The following is a 23,969-nucleotide window of genomic DNA, read 5'->3' as shown; positions in this document are numbered from 1 at the left end:
CAGGCACTTGAGATTTTGTACAGAACACGATCATGTCGTTTGATTCCTCTAGTTGATTTCACCTAATGGGAAAATGTTTTGGTTTTTATTGTTGTTACGGTACTTGAGATTTTGATGCTCCTCTCATGGTAAAAAATCTTTTCTGACACTTAAAATTACAGAGGCTGAGCTGTAATTTGAGTATGGAAATCATTAACTGGTTACTTAGTATACGAATGGCAGAACTAAGATGATGACAGAAACATTATATGATCTTTGGTTACATGGATGTTGCAAAATTTTTTGACTGGTTACTTCTGTCAACGGAATTTGGAAAGTGTTGTTCAATTACCATTAAATGTTGTTTTTCCATGACTCGACCTTGTGACATGTATAATGGATCCTAAAGCCTAAAATTTGTTTCTGATTAGAGATGATGTCTGCAACTTTATGAATGGTACACTAGAGGGTCAACGGTTCTCCAGTTAACTCCAGCCATCGTGGGAAGCTTTAGTTCTATTCGCCTTGATCATAGAGCAGTGAGCAGTGTCTACATTCGGAGAAAAATGCAAAACACCCGAAATACGAATAGAAAAACTTTTAAAGCATCAATTCGAAAGCGTTGGATTAGTTGGCCCCGAGAAAAAGAATAGAAAAGAAGCCACTTGACTATGTCATTAAATCTTGTACTGCGTTTGGTTGGTCAAGATTTTCTTATGGTGAAGACGGTCTGCATTAGGTTGGGGAAGTTTTCGTATTTTATTTTCCTCCTCCTTTGCTTCTACGTATCACTTGCTTTTTTTTTTTGAGTAGCCGTGAATGGATAAAATTTGGTATTTAAATAATAATGATAATTTTTACATGATTATTAGTTTATGAAATCCCAAAACAATGTTATTTTAGGGTTTAATTAAAAAAAATAAACGAATTTTGAAAATTTTAATTTCTTTTGTATAATAAAATTTTCTAAGATACTCAAACATATTTTTTTCTCAAATTTTAAAATGATATCATTTTAAAATTTTAGGAAATAACTTTATATCCTCGGAAAATGTTAATTCCTTCGTTTATACATGTTAATATATCGAGATATTCAAACAATGAATTGGTAATTGTTTGTGCGTTCTTTTCATTTTGATTTTACATGCAAAACCACCCAATTTGGACAAACGAGCAATGAGCAATTTGTATGAATATCTAGAGAAAAGTTATATGAAATAAAAAAGTTACATGGTAAAAGTTACAATCGACAAAAATTTTACATACATATTTTGTTCTTTCTTTCCATATATACATATACTCTCAGCATGAAATCAACATCAAAATCATTATTCCATGCATTATTTCTCACTTATTTTTCAACTAATGACAATATCACACTCTAGAGATGAATATCTTGGTCTGCGAGTTGAGGATGATAAGGGGTAGTTGAACTGGATTAGGGTTGGCAAAACGGGCCAACCTGGCTCGACCCGACCCAACCCGCATTCAGCACGAAAAAAACGGGTCGGGTCGGGTTGGCTCGAAAAAAAAAAGAGCCAAAAAACTCAACCCGCTCGACCCGAGCCGGGTTAGGATTGGCTCGTTAAAACGCTCACGGGTTACTCAAAACATAATATATAAAAAAGAAAAAAAAAGTCAGCCACAAGAAGAACCAAAACTTTACAAGGTTCTCTCGTTTTTTCACTGTGTTTTGATGCGATCGAGGCTCTCGGACACGGTTTTCATTCTAGGTCGCAATTCCGAATCAAGTTCAGTGCAATTAAGAGCAACATGAAAAGCAGCAATAACTTGTTTTTTAGCATAAACCTCAGGCAGAAGTGCAGGGTCTATAATCTCAGACAAGGGTTGTTCCTCCTTGAATGCTTTCCTCACAAAACTTAACACCTTATCATCATCATTTTATGTTCCAAAATCAGGCACCCTACCCGTCAAAAGTTCTAAAAGCACAACACCAAAAGAATAAACATCACATTTCTGAGTTAACTTGCCACCACCCATGCGCACCTCAGGTGCTAAGTAGCAGTTAGAGAAAGCTTCAACCTTTAAACCCTTTGCAGAGGTTACATTAGATTGGTTCGACCTGTGCCGTTTTGGTGCCAATGTGGTAGACCTTGAGGTACCCAAACAAAGATGAGTTAGTCCAAAACCTGACACATAAGGACTGAAATTATCATCAAGGAAGATCTTTGTTGATTTTAGGTTGCCATGGATATATTTGCGACCACTGAACTCGTGTATGTACATCTACACTGTTTTTTTTATTGTATTTTATTAAAAAAAAAAAGTAACCTGCGAGCTGGCTCGTTTGAGCCCGAGTTGGCTCGGGTCGGGCTAAATCGAGCTGACAACTCATTTTTGCCAACCCAACCCGGCTCGTTTTGTGCGGGTTACTCATTTTTGCCACCCCTAAACTGGATGGTGTGAGGTGGCATCGTTGTGTGAGTTGCACATTGATTTGAGCACAATATATGGGAAGAAGAGACACAAAATAGGTACAACATGACAACAACACTAAGAACCTAGTTGGGATATTTATTTATTTTTTAAACTAAAAGTTACTTTCAAGTTAAAGTTTTTTTTTTGAAAAAAAGTAAAAACTAATTGATAATTGTGTAAAATTGTTCTTCAAATTTTATAGAGAGATAAAATAATTTGTTATTAAGGCAAATTATAACCGTACATGATAAAATTCATAAATAAAAGTTTAGATTGATGGTATAAATAAAAAATAAATGTAAAAATTCAAAAAAAGATTACGTATATTTTTAAAAAAGTTTCTCTTACGAGTTTTTAGTTCTTAACTTTTTTCTTCATCATAAAAAAAAACTCTTTTAAGTGGCAGAGTCAGGCTCCAATTGGAGCCTGGACAAAAAAATTATATGTGTATTTATTTTTCTTAATTTTAGTTAGTTTATATCATAATATATTTAAATTATATTAAATATAAAACACCTAAGCATATAGCATCAAAAAAGTTATAATTTTATTAAAAAAAATTCAATTGTTTTTATATAAGTGAAAATGGAAGACATAACTTAATACAACTTACCCAAATCTCTCACCAAATATATTTTAATCTTTTGATAGAGTCAAATTACAAATTTTACCTCGGGCTAAATTACAATTTTAGACTACGTCAAATTATAATTAATTATATAATTATACATGATAAGTATAATTTGTTAAAATTTAGCCCGGGCCGAGGCCACCCCCAGATAGCATGTGGCTCCGCCACGGGCTCCTTTTATAATAAGAACTTTTGTAAAATTATATTTGGATAAGCTTATGTTTATAAGGAGAAGAGAAATTAAAAATAAAAACTTCCAAATAGGCAGTGAACCGCGCTTTCTTTTGTGCGCATAACTTGTTGTGCATATTTTGAGGCAAAAAAAATTTAAATATTGCTTTTTTAATAAAAAATTATGAAAACGTAGTCATTTTGAAATTATTTATGCAAGTATAGCACCCAAAGACGCCTACATGAGGCGTGAGCTGGAAGAGAGAGACATGTCCATGTGGGGCATGGTCGAGGAGAGAAACACGTACGCATGGGGCGTGTTTCACTATATATTGACATGTGGCACAAAAAGTCCAATAGTTTATCCGAAAAACTTTGGAAGTCCATAACTTTTGACTCATGTGTCCGAATTAGGTAATTTTTTGATTCCACACAGTTTTTCGAGATCTACGCAATGACACATCCTTTGACATATTTTGTCTCTCACAAAAAAAATTTGAATTTACAACAATGATACTATAAAAACGTTTAAACCCATATTAATAAAGAAAAAACCACTGTCATGATTATAAACATTCCGAGAAAAGATTCTTATGATTATGGTACCATTGTTGCAAATTGAAATTATATTTATAGGAGACAAAACTTCAAATTCCACATAACTTTTCGAAACGAATGTGTTGGCAAGTCTGTCAAAAATATTTTCCAAAAAATGCTTCTTTCTGCTCCATTTTGCATATTTTTTAAATTTTATAGTATATTACACACACACATGTTAATTAATTAATCTATTTCTAATGCTTCTAAATGCATCTCCATTTTTCTCCGCAATATGTATCCATCAATTAGGAGAAAACTACCCGAACGAAGGAGTATCACTTATAGTTAAATAATTAATCTTTTTTGAATTTTTTTTTTGCATTGGACTGACAATGCTAGATATCTAGAATATAATTAGTCACTTAAGTAGAACCCTCAATTTTACAATAAGCAATATTTTAGCTATTGGCCGCATCAAAAACTATCTTATTAATTCCTCAAATAAAATGTCATAAAGATCTGTTGCTATTTTGATTTATGGTATGTAGTTGATGATATTCCTTTCGCGGGTAACGGTAAATGACGCCATGTGCATATATCCAAAAGCACATAAAAGATAAGAATAAAAAGAACACGACCATTTTTTCCCCTTTCTTTTTTCCCTTTTTTATCTAATTTTTTTTTCTCTAACGTGATAGAGAAAAATAAAAATTATGAAGAGAAAAAATAAAAGCAGCTAAGAATTTCAATTTGCAACAATGATACCATAATCACAAGGATCTTTACTATGAATGTTTCTAATCACGACATGGTTTTCTCTTTATTAATATGAGTTTAAACGTTCTTATAGTATCATTGTTCTAAATTTAATTCTTTTTCTTGAGAGACAAGATATGTCAAATGAAGTGTCATTGCGTAGATTTTAAAAAATTATGTGAAATAAATAATTTTTTTTTACTTAATTCGAACACTCGAGCCAAAAGTTATGAACTTTCAAAGTTTTACGGATAAACTGTTGACTTTTTATGCCACATGTCAATATCCGGTGAAACACGCTCCATGTGGATGTGTCTCTTTCCTCAGTAACGTCCCACATGGACATGTCTCTCTTCTCCAGCTCACGCCCATGTGGACGTGTTTGGGTGCTAAATACTTGAGTAAATAGTTCTGAAACGACTACATTTTCGTAATTTATTATTAAAAAAAGTAATATTTAAATTAATTTGCCCATATTTTTGATACATTTCTTGTTGCAATATTTTTGTAAATAGTTGCCTAATCTCTCTATTTTTGTATTTTTTTATTTAAATTACATTTTTTTAATTTTTCTTCGCATTCAATCAGTCCAAAACTAAGCATATATAAGCAAAAAAAACACATAGTTGGTGTTTGGCATAAGGGTATCACAAGGATTACTGATAAACCTTTTTTTGGTAAACATCGATTCCCATGTTTGGTAGAAGTATCAAAAATCAATTCCTGGGTATCCAAGCTTTACCGGTAAAGCATTTTACAAAGAAAAATTACTGTTTGGATTACCAAAAATTAGGTGATTTTCATGATTACTGAGGGAAGGAAAAACATATAACATATTTTTGAGACAATAATACCCCCAACACACATCAAATTAGTAAGTCTGGTGTCATTGAAAAGTTAAGGTTAGTTTTGTAAAATCAACATATATTATCAGTAATATATATATATTTTTTTGATAACATTATCAGTAATATTTTACTCACAACCAAACATATACTCAGTAAAATTATTAAATATTCCCGGTAATATTTACGTTTACCAAACAACTTTTTTATATCATTCCCGATAAATTGGATTTCTTTGTATATTACTGGATATTATGATTCCCGGACACAAAAAAAATTTATCTCGTAGCAAACACATCCTAGTAGCTAGCATTCATGGTAAATATGCTGGTTCGAATGCTGGTAGAGTAAAAAAAAAAAAAAAAAAAAAACACATAGGAAAACAAAAGGCACTTATCTAAACAGAACTAAGCATTCCTTTGTTGTTGTGTTCATGGTCATTTAAAAAAAAAAGTAAAAAAAGTTGTCTTCAGCGCCCTCTAATCTTCTTCATCAATGGCTGCACTAACCAACACATATCTGAGAAAACAACTGTAACGTGTCTTTTCTCACAACAGTGAACACTCCATGACTCCCCATTGCCTTCTTCGTTATCCTCCTTCCTCATTCTCATTCTCATTCTCATCGCTAAACCCCAAATTCACAAGGCTTCCCAAAACCTCTTATTCCCGTTCCATTTCGTCGCGAATTCAAACCCCAGAACCCGACAATGATGACAAGGAAAAAAACAGGGACAACTACCTCAATTTCCTCAAACTGTCGGTAACCCTCACCGTTATCTCCGCTTCTCTCCCACAACCCACCGCTCTGGCAGCCGCCGTCACCGACAAGGGGAAGAAACGTGCACCCAGAAAATCATCCACGAAAAAGAGCGAAGCCTTATCGCCGGAGGAGCTGAAATCATGGAATCAGGGGCTTCCCGTGGTATCTGATCGCCTTCCCTACAGTGAAATCGTGGAACTGAAGAGAGCTGGGAAGCTTAAGCACATAATTAAGCCTAGTTCTGTGCATTTGAGGCAAAGGGCTGAGGCAGTTTTCGTGGTTTTGGATGATTCTAGAGTGTTGAGGACAGTGTTGCCATCATCTGAGAGTGATAGCAAGTTTTGGGGTTCATGGGATGAGTTGAAGGTTGATTCTTTGTGTGTGAATACCTACACACCGCCCCTTAAGAAGCCTGAGTTGCCTGTTCCTATGTTGTCGAGGATTTTGATGCCCCCTATGATGGTGAAATTTTGGAGTTCGTTTGCAGATAGGAAACCAAAGAAGGAATCAAAGAAGGCTGCGGAGTTTAGGGAATATAGGATGGAGTTGCAGAGACAGAAGAAAGAGGAAATGAAGAGGTTGAGGGAAGAGAGGGAAATGATGAGGAGGAGTATGAAGATTCAGCAGAAAGAGGAGGAGAGGAGAAGAAAGAAAGAGATAAGGAAGAGGAAGTATCAGGAATCATTGGTTGATGCAAGGGATAGATACATGAGAATGGCTGATGTTTGGTCTGATTTGGCAACCAATCCAAATGTTGCTAATGCGCTTGGGTTGGTTTTCTTCTACATTTTTTATAGGACTGTGGTTCTTAGTTATAGGAAGCAGAAGAAGGATTATGATGACAGGCTCAAGATTGAGAAAGCAGAGGCTGATGAGAGGAGGAAGATGAGGGAGTTAGAGAAGGAGATGAATGGGGCTGAAGGTGATGACGATGATGATGAGAGTGAGCAAGGGAAAGGGGAGGAGGATAATGCTTATTTGAAAATGGCTAAGCAGTTTATGAAATCAGGGGCACGTGTTCGAAGAGCGCAGAACAAAAGGCTTCCTCAGTATCTGGAGAGAGGTGTGGATGTGAAGTTTACTGATGTTGCTGGGCTGGGTAAAATACGGCTTGAACTTGAGGAGATTGTGAAGTTCTTTACTCATGGAGAGATGTACAGAAGGAGGGGAGTGAAAATACCAGGTCTCATTTACCTAAACTCTGATAAGCATTTAACAGAATAATTTGAACTACCTTAGTCCTTAGGGAAACCTTTTTTGTTTAAATTTGAAGGAGAATTTTCCACAACCACAACTATCTCTAGCACATTGGCAATATTGTGCTTGCAGAAAAATTTGGTTTTCTTCTTGTATGTAGTTGCTAAGTATTTCAATTATCTAATAAAAAGAAAGAAAGGAAGACATTCAATTTTACTGTGCTTTACATTTGACTTGCTGAAGGTTGAATTGGTCACTTAATCAGGTGGCATTCTTCTTTGTGGCCCCCCTGGAGTGGGAAAGACATTGCTGGCAAAAGCAGTGGCTGGTGAGGCAGGGGTTAATTTCTTCTCTATTTCTGCTTCACAGTTTGTGGAAATTTACGTTGGTGTTGGGGCTTCTCGTGTCCGAGCACTCTACCAAGAAGCCAAGGAAAATGTATGTAAGACTGATATTTTTAGCTTTTCCATTGAGCTTTCACATTTTTTCTTATTTGTTTAAAGTCAAATTAGAAGAGTTTGATTCAGGCCAACATAGTTTCCAATAGTAGTTTTCTTTTGTCAGTTATCATCTAAACTTGACAAATTCTGTTATTCCTTATTTTATTTGCTTCAAGCTGATAGGAGTTCTTTCTTTTGTAGCATACTACATTTTCTTGTCTTCACATGAAATTTACCCACTTCTCTGGCTTCACTGGTTGCATCTAATTGGCAACCATTTTCATATTATATTTTTCAGGCTCCATCTGTTGTCTTCATTGATGAGCTGGATGCTGTAGGAAGGGAGCGTGGCTTGATTAAAGGTTCGGGTGGACAGGAACGTGATGCTACTCTTAATCAGGTTAAGCATGGCAGTGTGAACTTTCTAACTGTTTTTTTTTTTTAAAAGTAAAATTGTGTATATATTGATTGATGTTTCCTATTGACTGAATGCTCCAGCTCCTGGTGTGCTTAGATGGATTTGAAGGAAGGGGTGAGGTGATCACCATTGCATCCACAAACCGACCAGACATTCTGGATACAGCACTTGTGAGACCTGGTCGGTTTGATCGGAAAATATTTATCCCCAAGCCTGGCCTCATTGGTCGCATAGAAATTCTAAAGGTAGGTGCTGCTCTACCAAATTTCACCTACATTTTAGCATTCAGGATTCACTTTTTTTTTTTTTTTAATTTATAAAATATATGTTCATTGCAATACTTTTTATGTCCATCCCCTGTCCCCTAAGACTTAGTAGTTGTGAGTTTGTGACTAATGGCACCTTACTTGGTTTATCTATTCCAAATTTTCTTTTTCCTGGTGATATTGTGATAGGTCCATGCTCGTAGAAAGCCAATGGCTGAAGATATAGACTATATGGCCGTTGCTAGTATGACTGATGGAATGGTTGGTGCAGAGCTGGCCAACATAGTTGAGGTTGCTGCGATCAATATGATGCGGGACTCAAGGACTGAGGTAATGCCTCTAATATACAGTAAGTTTGTCTTTGCCGGATATTTATTGTTCAGGTATACCCTTTTAGGCAATTGATATCTGCTTTGCTGCATCCTGTATGGCATGTCACATCCAATCTCCTTAAAAATTTATAAAATCAAACGTGTAAATAAAAGGTGTGTTTATCTGACTATAAGGGCATGTTTTATTGAATGAATTATTCATTTTACTTTGTAACACTTAAAGGATGACAGTGGATGCCTGAAGTTTCTATGCCTTCACAATTAGAAGCCTCTTAATGTGGGTTAGAATAGTTGCATTCATGTACACAGAAAGGAGAAAGAGGTCAAAGGAGGAAACAATAAGAAAGGGATTAACTAGTTGTGGTATTCATTTCTGCTTTTCATTGTTGCAGATTACTACTGATGACTTATTACAAGCTGCTCAAATGGAAGAAAGAGGAATGCTAGATAGAAAGGAGAGAAGCGGAGAGGTTTGGAAACAAGTAGCTATAAATGAAGCTGCAATGGCTGTTGTGGCTGTGAACTTTCCTGATCTAAAAAATATTGAGTTCGTAAGGCCATTACACTTTATCCTTTTTTTTTTTGGTTGGGCATACTCTCTCACTTCTGAAGAGAGGAATTCTGTTAAAATTGTATTGTATAATTTGTATATGACCCTAAAAAATCCTATTCTCTTGATTAGTTCTCACAAATGTTATCATATGCAAATCTGATCTGCATGTAATTTTTTACAACTGATTATTCCTGTACATATTAAATGCCAAAAATTTCCCAAAGATTATTTTATTACAAAAAAAACTAAGCTTGAAGTCAATTTGAAAGAGACCAAGTCGAGGGGAAAATGAGGGAACTGACCAAGAATCTACTTGTACTACCTTTTCCTAAAATATAGTTTCCCTTCCTGCCTTGTTCATTCCTATTTTTGTTAATATGATGATTGTGCCATGCCATTTGTGAGTCATATAATTTGGTACACACGGATGATATCTGAAGCTGGCCATATGACGGCATAAATACAATGTAAAAAATTTGTATAGACTATAGACCAAAATATAAATTGACTCTGTTCTTATATTGAACGGAATGTTGCTGCAACTGGGAGCATGACATGCAAAACTCAAGGTTGTAGTCTTGTTTATCAGGCTATCTTTTTGCATCCACAATGCTCTGGACATTAGCATTCATGCAATTCAGGAAGTTGACCTTGAGAGTTTGGCATTTTATTCTATATGTTTTTGAAATTCAGTTGTCATTGGATTTATTCAAATTAAAATGGAATTTTCTCTTTACGTTCTTCTATTAATTTTCATCATCTGATTGTTATTAACAAGGATTGTGATGTTTTAGCTTTTTGTTGCTTTGATGTAGGTCACAATTGCTCCTAGAGCTGGTAGGGATCTGGGTTATGTTCGGGTGAAGATGGATTCAGTCAAATTTAACGAAGGAATGCTCACGTATGGATTCTTTATTTAAACCTTTACTCCCATTTTTTAATAAATATATGTAGCTATTGGTGAATGCCCTCCAAATGAAATGCTTGTCTTTTTATTACTAACATCAATATCAATCAATGATATGTTTGCAAGGACTCTATGATGCCAGCATAATTCATTTGCTTTCAAATTGTTACTGCATGATGGAATTGCATTATAAAACTGTGAATAGTACCTCCCATATTGTTTTTCTCATAGCTTGTAGCTCCTAATCATGCAGTCGACAATCCCTCCTCGATCATATTACTGTTCTACTAGCTCCCCGTGCAGCTGATGAAATTTGGTTTGGGAGTGGTCAGGTAAGAGAATTTTACTTGCTTACTACAAATTTCCTCACTCTAGTTTTTATTTGTGAAGCTTAATGTAAATAAAGTTGCAAAACATACAAATAGCACAGTGAACAATTTCTAACATTATGCATATTTTAAGGTATTTATCAACTAACCTTGACGAATGGCAAGAATATGATCTTTCTAGGAAAATATATTCAGTAATACTGTAAAGAACCTTGGGATACACCACCCCAAAAGCTAGCTCAAGGGGTGGGAGTGCCCAAGGCCTTATAAAGGCCATATTAGTTGCCCATCTAATCAATGTGGGACTATATATCTCAACACGCCCCCTCACGCAAGAGCCCTTTGGGCTAGAAGCGTGGAATTGCACAGGCCCAGTTTTTGGTTTACCTTTTTGTGCTTTTTTTTTTTAATTCCACTTTTTAAAGCGGGAGGCGGTGAGGGCTCAAGCTCTGATACCATGTAAAGAACCTTGGGATACACCACCCCAAAAGCTAGCTCAAAGGGTGGGAGTGCCCAAGGCCTTATAAAGGCCATATTAGTTGCCCATCCAATCAATGTGGGACTATATATCTCAACACGCCCCCTCACGCAAGAGCCTTTTTAGGCTAGAAGCGTGGAAATTGCACAGGCCCATTTTTTGTTTACCTTTTTGTGCTTTTTTTTTTTATTTTAATTCCACTTTTTAAAGCGGGGGACGGTGAGGCTCTGATACCATGTTAAGAACCTTGACTCGGTACATCCTTTATACTACCCTTACCTTGATGATTATTTTCTTTCATTTCCCTCTTTTTTCCATTTTTGGTAAAGGAATATCTGCTTCCGTTGTGCCAAAAATCCACTCTCTTTCTAGAGACATTTTGTATTTCTGAGTGTGATTACTAGCACGTCTGGAAAATCTATTAGAGAGAAAAGGAAAGTTCAACATAAACAATATACGGACTTTTATTTTTCTATTTTCAGACTTCAAATTATGGGCTTGCCAGAGAAGTGGCTTTTTCTAAGTTCTTTATCCAATGCTACAATTTATTTCACTATTTTTTTTTATTGTAATTACATTTTTTTATATTGATAGAGTATAATATAAACCATTGAAGAGGCCCTCACCTAGCAGCTTAAGCTTTTGGATTTAATTGGTTCCTTACATGATATCAGAGCCAAGTTTCCCGGATTCGATCCTCACTGCCCCCCATTTTCTCTTGTGGAATTTCTTAGTACAGGTAAGTTGGGCCTGATGTATTATCCACCTTTTAAGCCCAATAGGCTCTAGTGTGAGGGGACATGTTAGAGTATAATATAAACTATTAAAGAGGCCCTTACCTAATAATTTAAGCTTTTAGATTGAATTGGTTCTTTACATATATCAATACCATTCATTGTGTACACAATTTTTCTGTGTCAAATATTTAGATTATGGGAACTTATTGTTTGTTTATATCTGATTGTGGGTATAGGTTTGTTTAGACTGGTTATGTAGAAATATTTTAACTTGATTTGCAATATTTCAGTTGAGTACGATATGGGCTGAAACTGCAGACAATGCTAGGTCTGCTGCAAGGACATTTGTTCTAGGTGGGCTTTCCGAGAAGTATCATGGAATATCCAATTTCTGGGTGGCAGACAGAATTAATGTACGGGTTCTGTCTCAAGTTTTGCTTTCTCATGCTTCTTATTTGCAGCTTTGGCCTCAGTTACAATTGCAACTATAATGTTTAAACCATAATTCCTGGCAATTTGTCTTGAAAAAAACAAGTTTAAAAATGTAATCCAAAAGGAACAATGTATCATCCTATACCATGGAGAAACAGAATAACGCACATGCCTTTACTTTGGCAATGACAACATTTGGCCAACTTACGATTTCATGGTATTTCATTGTCAGGAAATTGATTTGGAAGCATTGCGGATTGTCAACGTGTGTTATGAACGTGCAAAAGAGGTATGTTAATAGTGGAAAGAAGGACTAAAGAACACCGTGTCCCTTGATTGAATAAAAAAGACACAACTTTGTTTTGCTTTTTTTGCAAGGCTCTTTACTGAATAAAAAGTCACAACTTTGTTTTGCATATCAGATCCTGCAGCAAAACAGAACGCTGATGGATGCTGTGGTGACTGAACTTGTTGAGAATAAAAGCTTAACCAAACAAGAATTCTTTCATCTAGTAGAGTTGCATGGCTCCCTAAAACCAATGCCGCCTAGCTTACATGACATTCGGGTTGCCAAGCGTAGAGAATTCCAAGAATTGATTAATAATGGGAAGGAGACAGCTTTAAGGAGCCACGCCTAACAATTAGGGGCAAATACCCCTCCAATTTTGGGAAATGTCAACTATATGCATATTATTGATGTATTATATTCTTTACTATACTTACACCTCTATGGAGTATGTACATATTCTTTTTTGGGTTTTCAGGGAGTTAGCATTTGCTGGAGTATGTACAATCTGATCTTTTCTTTTTCGGGGCCATTCCTGAGCTTTTGTTCAAGTACCTCTAATTTCTATGGACTTCTGATTACGCTTTTATTTTCATAATAATGAACTAGATACACAAGTAATTACCTAACCACGTGATTTGGTGTGGTTTTTCGCCATTGAAATTTATTAATTCAAATGGGTTGGGACATATCTGGATGCCAATTTTTTTTTTTTAATTAGTTCACGCTCCATTAAGTTTGAAATTCACCATATGTTAGTGAAAATTATTCCCTCTATTTGCTTGGGTCACTATTTTACCTTTGATGCAAACCCGAACTACAACTTAGTTGAGCTTGACTTATAATTGAAGTTGAGATATGTTATTTTACTTACATTTTTTTTAAGTTTATTTTATTTAGTATTTTTTAACACCATTAGATTATGAATCTTAATTAACCTTTATTATTATGTTGAAGAGTTGTATATAAAGTAAGCATGAAAAAAAGAAGGGAAAAATAACCTATTGACAAATTAGGCTTAGCACTTGTGTTTAATATGTAGAAGGCCTTATTTCATTACGCTACTTTCAGAATTGCAGTTGGCTACAAACTAGGTAGTTATTATTATTATTTTTTATTTTTAAATGGTATGTTATTCCATTTCTAAAAACAGTTTTTTAGTTTTTAAAACAAAAAGGCAAAAAACTTATTTGAAAAAGAATTATTCTGTGAAATGATTCCTAAAACAATAACTGTTTTTTGGTTTTTAAAACTAAGAAAGTAGAAAAATTTAGATATGTTCTAAAAAATTGTTTTTTGATTTTATTGTTTTTGCAGTGATAATCTTATAATTAAAAAGATTTATTAATTCATAAATAAATCAAATTTATTTTCAGTTTTAAATTATTTTACGATGGCAATCTTGTAATTATAATTTATGAAAGTTCATTAATGACATTCTTGTAAATAAATATAGCTCCTTTATAACTTTAAATCCAACCATATTTAAACAAGGTTTATTATTCTCCTACTCTCAAAAGTAGTTTTCAAAATTTATATTCAAATCAGTTTTTAAAAATAAAAAACAAAATCATATTCAAACAAACCCTATGTTTTATTTTTATTTTTATTTTGGTAGAATAAAAAGAATGTTGATTTTAATTTAAAAAACAGAGTACCTTACAGCTCAACTCAGTCCCATGAAGTCACGTTAGCTACACTCCCGGGGTGATTCCAAAATGAGCAACATGAATTTTCTTGTTCTTTGAGTCATAACGTATAACCGCCATCACTGCCCACACGTTATCACTATAACTACCCACTAAACCTCGCCATGTCCTACCACTTACGCCCCTTATTTTGTTCCACTCACTAGCTCATGTGCTTTATATATATATATATATGTACGTGTCATTTATATTTATATGTACTCTTCTCTACAATTGGCTTTGTGTTACAACCATTTTATGCTTCTAAATATTGTTGCGTGAAAAAGAACACCAACATGGCATCATCCCTTTTAGGCCTAGTCCTATGTACTTGTCTGATCATTTTCTTTGCTGCCACGAATACTTCTGTTGAAGCTGCCATGCAATTCAAAGTTGGTGGTCACTTAGGTTGGCATGAACCTGGTCCCAACAATACTGAATTTTATATCCAATGGGCTGAAATGAACAGATTTCAAATTGGAGATTCTCTGGGTAAGTTTGTTGAATCAGTTCACAATCACATGCCTTGTTATTTACTACTCTTAAAGAAACTTTTTTTTTTTCTATTAACTCTTGAAAGATGAATTGAATGATCTTTAACTGGCTGATTTGCTTTTGTTGCAGTTTACATAATGTACTCTTTGTTTCAATGAGTGTGCAACTTTCCTTAGTCACTTTTTTTGTGTTACATTTTAATATATGATTTTTCCCAAAAAAAAAAAAAGGGGAGATAAAATGAACTCTATGCCAATTGAACTAGTTTTGAATATACTTAAGCATGAATTTTATGCCTAAGTTTGTGTTGGAGATTCAGTTCTGCAACTTGGATTCTTAATAGCCCAAGGCAGAATCTTTAGAAGCAACCAGTTCTACCCTATTGGATGGGAAAAAGCTGTGTTAATTATTGTTCTTGTTTATGCAGTTTTTGAGTACCAGAATGATTCAGTTCTTACAGTGGAGAAAATGGATTACTTTAATTGTGACTCAAGTGACCCCATCACTGCCTTTGACAATGGGAAGAGCACTCTTAATCTTGACAGGCCTGGGGCCTTCTACTTCATCAGTGGAACTGATGATCACTGCAACAACGGGCAAAAATTACTTGTGGAGGTGATGCACCCACATCCAATTCCAAAATTTCCACCTTCCATTTCCCTTCCACCTGAAGGTTTCTCCCCAGTGGCTTCTTCACCTTCTTATACCATAGAGGTTTCAGCCTCAATGGTGCTTAGTCCAATTTTTATGTGTCCTTTGGCCTCGCTTGCAAGTGTGATGATGCTGTTAGCACCCTGAACATCTTGTTATGGTCACAATGGACAACTAGTTGTTTTTCCTTAGTTGATTGCTTCTAGAATCTGATTTGTTTAGGTATTTATCATTTTAACTATTTTTTTTCGCTGTCAGTCTGTTTCAATTATGGTTTTTGTATTGTATTTATGGTCATGTCTTGACTTTCTCTCATGTAACTTTTGCTTTTGGGTTGAATCATTGTATTAGTTTACTGCGTTTTCCACTCTAAACAATTCAACATTCAAAGTGCATTATTCAAGCTCTAGAATCTACCAAGAAATCGTTTAGCAAATGAATTTGATGACTAGGAAAGGAAAAAACTAGAGCCCTACACATATCATTTTATTAGTTTATGGAGCGTTCCTTTTCACCTCCTTTGCGTATAATTTATGAGTAGAGATAGCCCTATATGATATACTTGATATCAAATATAATATGGGAAAGATTATAGTTACTACCTTTTTTTCTTACTACTTGTTACTACCAAATCTTAACCGTTGATTTTTGTCAATCTTACGGTTATAATTTATTTGGTCACGTTTATTAATTAATTATTAATTCTAATAAATTATAACCGTTAGATTGACAGAAATCAACGGTTAAGATTTGGTAGTAACAAGTAGTAAGAAAAAAAAGGCAGTAACTATAATCTCTCCGTATAATATTATGTAATGAGTAAGCAAGGGAAAAAGACAGAGAAGTAGATGCAAGAGGCCTATTTTCTGATGCAAAATCTCTTCATAGAGGATAATGGTATTAAGATTTACTTCAGCTCCCTGGATTTGCTAAGGGGTGTATTAATCAATGCCAAGCATGTCGAAAAGGAGTTCATCGTAATTGAATTGACTAATCATATGTACATAGAGAAGACGAAGTAAAATATGCGAGAACTATGTATAGATAAACAATCAATGGTTCTGTGTCACATACATAGAACCATCTCAAGGCTTGTAAGGTCAAAGGATTCACATGGGGTGCAACTCTCTTTCCATAAACACATAAATTCTCTCACCCACAAAATGGTTAAAAGAGAATATGTTACTTACTATCTTGTGAGGTAGATACTTCTATGTCATCTTAATATAAATCGTCTTAATTTCAAATTTTGATCCAACACTGCTACTATACAAGAATTTTTTTTATTATTTTGTATTCTAAATTTATTTATTTATATTTCTATAAATGTGGAATCATATAATCTTCCCAGGATGTTTCCGACACTACAGATAAGAGTAGGTCAAAGTATTCGATTTCTTTTTTTTTTTCTTTTTCTTTTTTTTTCAGGTCCACTTTCCAGGAATATTCAGCACAAGGTTAATTTTACGAGAAGCAGATGTTAATGTGTATTTATCCAGATTTACCTCGTGTGTGTATAATATTATTTCCCTCATTTCTGTGTTGGAATCTGTTCTGTCTGATTCTGGCTTGTGAAATAGTTTAATAAAATATTTGGAAACATACATCATTTACATTTTCCTAGATGTGGAAGTAATGCACATTTTCCCTACACATAAGTACATAATATTTCCATTTTGGGAGCCAAATGAATCAGTATGAATGATAACCCTGTAAATAAGAGCTCTCAAAATCTGAATTTACACTTTTCCTTTCCAAGTCTGCAGCTCCATCCCCACTTTCCTTTCTTGTCTTTCTCCACTTGGATTTCCTCAGCCAGTGCTCAACCAGCATCACACCAAGACCAATGAAGATTGTCCCCAGAGAGCCACCACCTAGTGCTAGTAGCACCACAGATAGCCATTGCATCCCTTTACTATGTGGCAAGATCACCCATGTGGCTGCAACATAGCCAGTTGCCATAAATGCCACAGCTATCCACATGACTTTGTGAGCAATCGTCAATAGTCTCGTTTGTGGCTTTCTCCTAAAGGGAATGATACTAACAAGAACAATGACTATAGATAGTGAGGTGAACAATGCTATGTTGTTGCTTATTGCAAAGACCTTGAAAGCTGTTGTTTTTCCCACCATTGACTTCCCTCCCATTCGTCCTTCTTGGTACACACCACCAGGGGGACTAATGCCAGCTGCAAAAGTGACAGTTGCAATCAAAACTGCAACTAGTACAATGGTGTTCCTTGCATTTAGTAATGCTTCTTTGTGCATCTCATGGTACATATTTCTCTCAGTATAGTAAAGTTGATTTAAATTTTCAGTTTTTCTTTTTTTCTGATGCTTGTGTTTCCCTAAAGTGGTTGGGGAGAAGTAATATGGTTTATAGGTTCCATTCTCAAATCTCTCACTTACTTGAGGCTGAGGTGATCTAGACTCCATGCTTTTGCTAACTTCTGGTGGGCTTGTGCAATCATAAGAAACCATTTCACTTGGCACTTCCATTTCGTTAGCTATATACCTTTGTGACAGAGAAAGCTTCGATGCTATAGGTGACAGAGAATTGGCCTTGTCTACTTCCAGTGACCAAGACGAAGGTTGGAAGTTTCTTTTACCACCAGCTCTGATAAAAGTGGCTTGTAATTGCCTATTCTCTGCACTATCCTTAGCCTGGTCAAGGATGTCAAGTGCTGTTTTCCCTTCACTGTTCCGAGTGTTAATATCCAGCTTTGTCTTGATGATCAAGAACTCTGCTATCTGCAATGATCATAAAACTATAAGAAGAACTACAGACATATGGGTTCACATTCAAAATCAATAGGCTATAAATTATGATTGGCTAGGATATACATTATTTGTTAGAACTTATTGTTGTATATTAATTGACTTAAATTCAATTTAAGGATTAAACTCCGATCAGAACTCATATTCAAAATGTAACTTATTGTTGTATATTCCTGGTTTCAACATGGTAATTAAACATATTCAGAACTCATACTAATTCCTCACCTTATTGCGCCCGCCTGTAACTGCAAGATGTAAGACACTGTTGCCATATCGATCATGACAGTGCAATAGATTGGTACCATTGCAGACTTCCACCAAGAATACCAAAGCATCATAGCATCCGTATCTCACAGCTAAATGAAGTACTGTCTCTTCTTCTCTTGTGAGATAATGAAATGATGTGGCACAGCTTGACACAAAATCGTAAAGGATTGAGACTTTCCCATTCATTACTGCCAGGTGCAATGGTGTATAACCATTGTTGTTGTATTGTAAAGCAAGGTTTGGATCACGTCTTTGTAGGATCCATACAATCTCCCTGTGTCCTTTACTACTAGCATTGTGCAATAGTGAATTCCCATTATCTTCGATCACTTGAGTAAGCTCTGGCCGCTTATTCAACAACTCTCTAACAACATCTGCACGGAAAATCAGTAGTTTAGGGAATTGCTTAACTCAACTACTCAAAATTTTCAATCCATCCCTTTTTTATTGTTAGGTGATTAATGTTACTTGCTTAGAAAGAGTCTCATTAGTTGGACTTGAAATCAAGGCAAAGGTGAATTCTATAAATAAAAGTTCAACAAGCATGCAAACTTGTAACGAACCAATTTAATCCAATAGGTTAAGCTGTTGGGTGAGACGACTTAATTATGCTAAGAAACTTCATAATATTTAATTATTAACTCATGACACTTAGTCACGTCGACTCCCATATCATATAAAGAATTAATTCAACCCAAAAACTTAAATTTGGATGATGTTATATTAACGGTTTTTATATTTCTCAAATAAAACTTAATGGAGAAAACTCTTATGCTTATGCTCACCTGTGTGCCCTCTTGATACAGCAATTTGGATACAAGTTTGATCAAACCCTGCTGCCTCTGGCTCCACCATCTCAGATAGATTCAGCAAGAGATTCACCAAGTCAAGATGACCAAGGCTGCAAGCCAAAAAGAAAGCGCTTTTACAAGTTGGATTAAGCTTACAAGCAGCTGTAGGGTTGACTCCTAGCATCAACATTAAGACCTTGACATTCTCTTGTCGACAAGCCTCATGAATTGGAGTCTCCATGTTTTTATTCTCAGCAGAAATCATGTCAGGGCACAATCCGACAATCTCAGACACCATTTCAGTGCAACCATACATGGAAGCAAGGTGTAATGGAGTGTTGAAGGAATCAGCTGTTCTCTGATTGAGGATTCCTTCATTCTCTTTAACTAGGCTTGAAAATGTGGTAATGTCATTTTTCCTAATTGCATCTAAAAACTTTGGATCCATATTCCTGGTTTTAAAGCTTCTTAAGGTAGTGAGAAACTAAATAGATTTAGGCTATGTGAACCCTTTATAAGAAGGTTAGCAATAGTACTTAACTTGCAAGAAATGTTCGGAAAATTATCATAGGGACGAAGAACTTATAGACTATAGACTCTTGAGCGTGTTTCCTGGCTTTTGGATAAAAATTATCAGGCACTAACGCCTCAACAACATCAAGGAAAATTCCTGTGAGAACTATCCTCGAAAGTCCAAATTGTTTCCACATAACCATTGTTACCAAGAAGCTTCTTGGTATGACCTCAAATGTGAAAAGTAGAAATTTTCTTTCCTTCTGTATTCTAGAAGGAGATTTCCTTATTCTAATAATACTGGGAAATCAAAGAAATCGCTAGAGCCTTAAGAGGTTTTTTTATGTTAATTTTGTTTCACGTCTGGATGTGAATATAACTGTATATTGCGATATACATATTAATATATTGGGGGAATAAATAAAGGGTAAGTTTTCCATTTATAAAAAAGTTCCTCATTTCTGCTGTCACTGTTGATTGGAAAAACTTGCAGCAAATATATTATAGTAAGATACGGAGCCAGATCCTGAAATTAACAAAAATAAATAAATATGAAACCGAATTCTAGTGGAAGTAAGTGTTGCTGCACATTCTCTGATGTGCAGCAACCGGAGAGCTATTAAAGCCCTTATAAAAAATACCAGTTGCGACTGGTAAAACAAACTGCTGTTCATAAATTTGAGATATGTGCATCCCACTAAACACTAGCGCAGAAAATGACTATTAGGGCCTGTTTGGTATGACGTATAAGGCCTGATAGTATAAGCTTATACTATACATTATGACGTTTTCAGTTGTTTGGTGTGACCATCGTATAGTATAAGGTTATACATCAGGAGTTCTTAATACATCAAAATGATGTATAAGTTAATCAGGGAGAGGGATGTGGGATTAGCCCTGATAACAAAACGATGGATTAGGTAAATCCTTCCCATCTCCCTTTTACCCCTCGTCTTCTTCGAACCTTTTACATCTCCTTGTTCGAAAACAAACAAGTTTCTCAATCGTCGATCACTTTCTCACCTTGCTCCCTCTCTTTCTCGCCCAACCTATGTTGCTTTATTCGCTTCTCTGTCTTGTGCCTAGCTGAATGAAGCTTTCAGTGCTTGAGCTTACCTGACTCGATTCAACAAATTTCGAAGCTAGGTCGTCGGTATTATACCCGATTCGCTTCCTCTCGGTTCCAGGGAAAGCCTCTTGTTCAAATCCTTGGCAAGCCCATGATCCAGGTCTTTCCTTCTTCCTCTCTTCAAAATTTAAGTTTTTTTTTTTTTTTTTTTCTAAATTATGTGTGGTAATTTCAACCTTATTTTTTTTTTAAATGCACTTTGGTGGTGATTTTTCCTTTTTCATGTTAGACTGAGTTTGGAGTTATTTTTTTTTAAAGTTGAAACGGTGATTTTTTGTGAATTCTCTTGAACATTTTTAATTTAGCATTCATACCAGATGTGGGGAAGTGAATAAAAAGGGGTTAAAGGTCAATTTTAAATTTTGAGAATGTTTTGAGATACATTATGTACCAATAATAATAATAACAAATGTTGCATAAACATTTATGCAAACAAAGTCGCATTCTGGATCTTCAAAGGATAGACTTGGTGATAGCTTTTCCATGTGAATTGAAGGTGAAGATTACTTTTAAAAAAAATTGTGACTCTTTTGTTTTTATCTTTAGTAAAAGTTGTACCCTTCTGTTTTACTTGTTCATCTAATTTGTTTATAAAGTTCACAATAATGAAACGGCGTTGATTCAATCAGCTTTCCATTAAGATGTAGAAAATTTCAAATGTATTTGGCTTAGAATGTGTGGTTTCATAATTAAAAATAAGGAACTGTGTGTTGTTTTGATGGGTAATGGGTTAAGTTTATAGCATTTTTGTGTAAGTTTAGACAAATTTGAAAAAAGAATGATGAAGACAAAGAATTTCAATCAGCTTCCTTTGTAGGCTGGTTAGTTTCATTATAGTGTATGGAATGATGAAGACAAAGAATTTCAATCAGCTTCCTTTAAGTATATGGGATCTGAAATTACCAATTATTTAAACGTTAATTCTAGTGATAATGTAATAAATATACCAATAGATTTGAACCTACTCTACCCTAGAGAAGTCAATTTTTTGCCAATGCCCATTAAGCAGCAAACTGATATGGCCTAAAGATAAGCACTAGGAGGAAGAAAAGTGGGCTGCATTCAAATGTCAATAATTATTGTCTATTGTATATATATATATGAAATGTACATCTGATTGGCCAAAATTACCAAGTTGTGGCACTTGTTTATCCATGATTGTTAGAATTTATGTAACCCGAATGTAACCAGGGTAGAGAATAACATCATTGACACATTTGTAGTCCTTATTGAGGTTTTAAAATCTAGTAGATTTTTTTACTGTATCTCCTTATCATATTCATTGGGAAAATATAAGATTTATGGTAATAGGCTGCTTCCATCATCATATAAGTATAAGTTATTCATGTGAATTTGTCAGGCTTCAAATTTACCTCACAATGGTATCTTGTTTATTTACTCTGCTTCCTTTTTATGCAGGAGAAGTAGCAAGAAAAAGATAAAACTTATCTTTTTTTTGTGATTTGAATGATATGGATCCTAATGAAAGGTTTGATCCAAATCGATGGCAAAATGACCCAAATGGATGGCTTAATGATATAACTGAGCTCCTTAATATCATGTCAATGTGGTTGATGAAGGAACAAGCCTTTTTGGAGATAGTGATTGTATGTATTGTGTCTTACCTACGCATGTTTTGTGCGGCTCAAAGACGACGTGAGAGATTATTACTAAGGCAACGAGAAATACCAAGGATAAGGGAAGAATCAAGGGTAGCATTCATTAGGAGGCTAATAAATGATGATGTTGCTTGTGTAGAACAACTCCGAATGAATACTTACACATTTCGAGTATTATGTTCTCTTGTACGTGTTGAGGGTAAGCTAAAGGAAGATGGGTTAGTATCAATAGAAGAACAAGTAGCTATGTTTTTACATATATTAGCTCACCATGCTAAGAATCGTGTCATCAAGTTTAAATTCCAACGGTCAGGGGAAACTGTTAGTAGATACTTCAATTTAGTTTTAAAGTCTGTGTTGAGGTTGCAAGAAAATTTATTGAAGGTACCGGATCCAGTTCCTGAGAATTGCACTGATGATAGGTGGAAATGGTTTAAGGTATGTATTATATTCTTTTTCAATTTTGGATTGTTTGTACTTATTTCATGTGAATTAAATTGTTAAAGGTTTTATAGGGTTGTCTTGGAGCTTTAGATGGAACTTATATTACTGTTAATGTTCCTGAGGCTGACAAGCCAAGATATAGAAGTCGAAAAGGTGAAATTGCCACGAATGTGTTAGGAGTGTGCTCACGAGACATGAAATTTGTATATGTGTTGCCGGGTTGGGAGGGTTCAGCTTCAGATGCTAGGGTATTACGTGATGCAATTAATAGGAGAAATGGCCTTAAGGTTCCAACAGGTAAGAACGTGAAATTACATTCAATTTAGTCATTTTATTACAATATATGGCATATCGAACCTTACTTATTCTATTAAATTGAAAATTATATAATGAACCTTACTTGTTTTATTAAATAGGATACTACTATTTGGTTGATGCTGGATATACTAATGGGGACGGGTTTCTTGCCCCTTACAGGGGGACAAGGTACCATCTAAGTGAGTGGAGACATGGATATGTCCCGGCAACTCCTCAAGAAGTTTTCAATAAGCGACATGCTCAAGCTAGAAATGTCATAGAAAAGACATTTGGGTTGTTGAAGATGCGTTGGGCAATTCTTAGAAGTCCAAGTTTTTATCCTGTTAAGACTCACAACCGAATTATTATTGCTTGTTGCTTACTGCACAATTTGATCAGGAGGGAAATGGATACAGATCCTTTAGAGATAGAGCTAGGTAGCATGTCTATTGACGAGGAGGTGGATGAAGAGCTACATGATAACATAGACACCATTGATACAAGTGAAACGTGGAGTGCTTGGAGAGATGCATTGGCTAATGAAATGTATAATGATTGGGTTGCTCATTGAGCCTATATGTGGTCTTTTATTTTATCTTTTGTATTTAAAAAATTGTACCTTCAAGTTGTGCACTTTTATATTGGAAACTTCATGTCACTACTTTATGCGACTACCACATGAATGAAATGATATGGTTTATGGTGTCATTATGTGAAACTTAACTAGATTTTAATCAGCATGATGAGGTATTTGTCCTACTTTCAAGCTGATATGTATTCAATGTTGTTGGTTGTACAT

General features: G+C 35.0%; 4 protein-coding genes across 4 annotated transcripts; 3 read left to right on the top strand and 1 right to left on the bottom strand.

Annotated features, from left to right (window-relative positions):
• The first annotated feature begins 5,830 nt into the window (after positions 1–5,830).
• Positions 5,831–13,086, top strand: LOC133303273 (probable inactive ATP-dependent zinc metalloprotease FTSHI 2, chloroplastic). The gene is made up of 11 exons (XM_061503159.1): positions 5,831–7,306; positions 7,586–7,758; positions 8,059–8,160; positions 8,259–8,423; positions 8,634–8,774; positions 9,169–9,327; positions 10,145–10,230; positions 10,490–10,568; positions 12,071–12,193; positions 12,445–12,501; positions 12,635–13,086. Exons 1-11 carry the CDS (start codon positions 5,929–5,931, stop codon positions 12,848–12,850), a joined length of 2,679 nt encoding a protein of 892 aa, XP_061359143.1. The 5' UTR covers positions 5,831–5,928; the 3' UTR covers positions 12,851–13,086.
• Positions 13,087–14,482: 1,396 nt separating this feature from the next.
• On the top strand, positions 14,483–15,479 carry LOC133303268 (early nodulin-like protein 7). The gene is made up of 2 exons (XM_061503146.1): positions 14,483–14,678; positions 15,109–15,479. The coding sequence occupies exons 1-2, from the start codon at positions 14,483–14,485 to the stop codon at positions 15,477–15,479; spliced, it is 567 nt and encodes a 188-aa protein (XP_061359130.1).
• A 1,545-nt stretch (positions 15,480–17,024) lies between these two features.
• On the bottom strand, positions 17,025–19,616 carry LOC133303267 (ankyrin repeat-containing protein At5g02620-like). Its single transcript, XM_061503145.1, has 3 exons — positions 19,163–19,616; positions 18,336–18,751; positions 17,025–18,083 (listed from the first exon to the last, which is right to left on the bottom strand). The coding sequence occupies exons 1-3, from the start codon at positions 19,614–19,616 to the stop codon at positions 17,025–17,027; spliced, it is 1,929 nt and encodes a 642-aa protein (XP_061359129.1).
• Positions 19,617–22,675: 3,059 nt separating this feature from the next.
• On the top strand, positions 22,676–23,741 carry LOC133303266 (protein ALP1-like). Its single transcript, XM_061503144.1, has 3 exons — positions 22,676–22,867; positions 22,945–23,170; positions 23,290–23,741. Exons 1-3 carry the CDS (start codon positions 22,676–22,678, stop codon positions 23,739–23,741), a joined length of 870 nt encoding a protein of 289 aa, XP_061359128.1.
• Positions 23,742–23,969: the final 228 nt, after the last annotated feature.

This window comes from Gastrolobium bilobum, unplaced genomic scaffold (genome assembly GCF_033153095.1).
Source record: "Gastrolobium bilobum isolate Gb01-03AN ecotype WA unplaced genomic scaffold, APGP_CSIRO_Gbil_v1 utg21994, whole genome shotgun sequence".
NCBI classification, from domain to species: domain Eukaryota; kingdom Viridiplantae; phylum Streptophyta; class Magnoliopsida; order Fabales; family Fabaceae; genus Gastrolobium; species Gastrolobium bilobum.
Note: the sequence above shows the minus strand (reverse complement) of the source record. Positions and strands in the feature narration are given on the sequence as shown.

Coding starts and splice junctions, on each gene's coding strand:
- LOC133303273 (XM_061503159.1), top strand. CDS start 5,929: ATGACTCCCCATTGCCTTCTTCGTTATCCTCCTTCCTCATTCTCATTC. Junction 7,307..7,585: donor GAGGGGAGTGAAAATACCAG/GTCTCATTTACC, acceptor TCACTTAATCAG/GTGGCATTCTTCTTTGTGGC. Junction 10,231..10,489: donor TTTAACGAAGGAATGCTCAC/GTATGGATTCTT, acceptor CTAATCATGCAG/TCGACAATCCCTCCTCGATC.
- LOC133303268 (XM_061503146.1), top strand. CDS start 14,483: ATGGCATCATCCCTTTTAGGCCTAGTCCTATGTACTTGTCTGATCATT. Junction 14,679..15,108: donor TCAAATTGGAGATTCTCTGG/GTAAGTTTGTTG, acceptor TTGTTTATGCAG/TTTTTGAGTACCAGAATGAT.
- LOC133303267 (XM_061503145.1), bottom strand. CDS start 19,616: ATGGATCCAAAGTTTTTAGATGCAATTAGGAAAAATGACATTACCACA. Junction 18,752..19,162: donor TGTATCAAGAGGGCACACAG/GTGAGCATAAGC, acceptor TTTTCCGTGCAG/ATGTTGTTAGAGAGTTGTTG. Junction 18,084..18,335: donor TTACAGGCGGGCGCAATAAG/GTGAGGAATTAG, acceptor TGATCATTGCAG/ATAGCAGAGTTCTTGATCAT.
- LOC133303266 (XM_061503144.1), top strand. CDS start 22,676: ATGTTTTTACATATATTAGCTCACCATGCTAAGAATCGTGTCATCAAG. Junction 22,868..22,944: donor ATAGGTGGAAATGGTTTAAG/GTATGTATTATA, acceptor AAGGTTTTATAG/GGTTGTCTTGGAGCTTTAGA. Junction 23,171..23,289: donor TGGCCTTAAGGTTCCAACAG/GTAAGAACGTGA, acceptor TTTATTAAATAG/GATACTACTATTTGGTTGAT.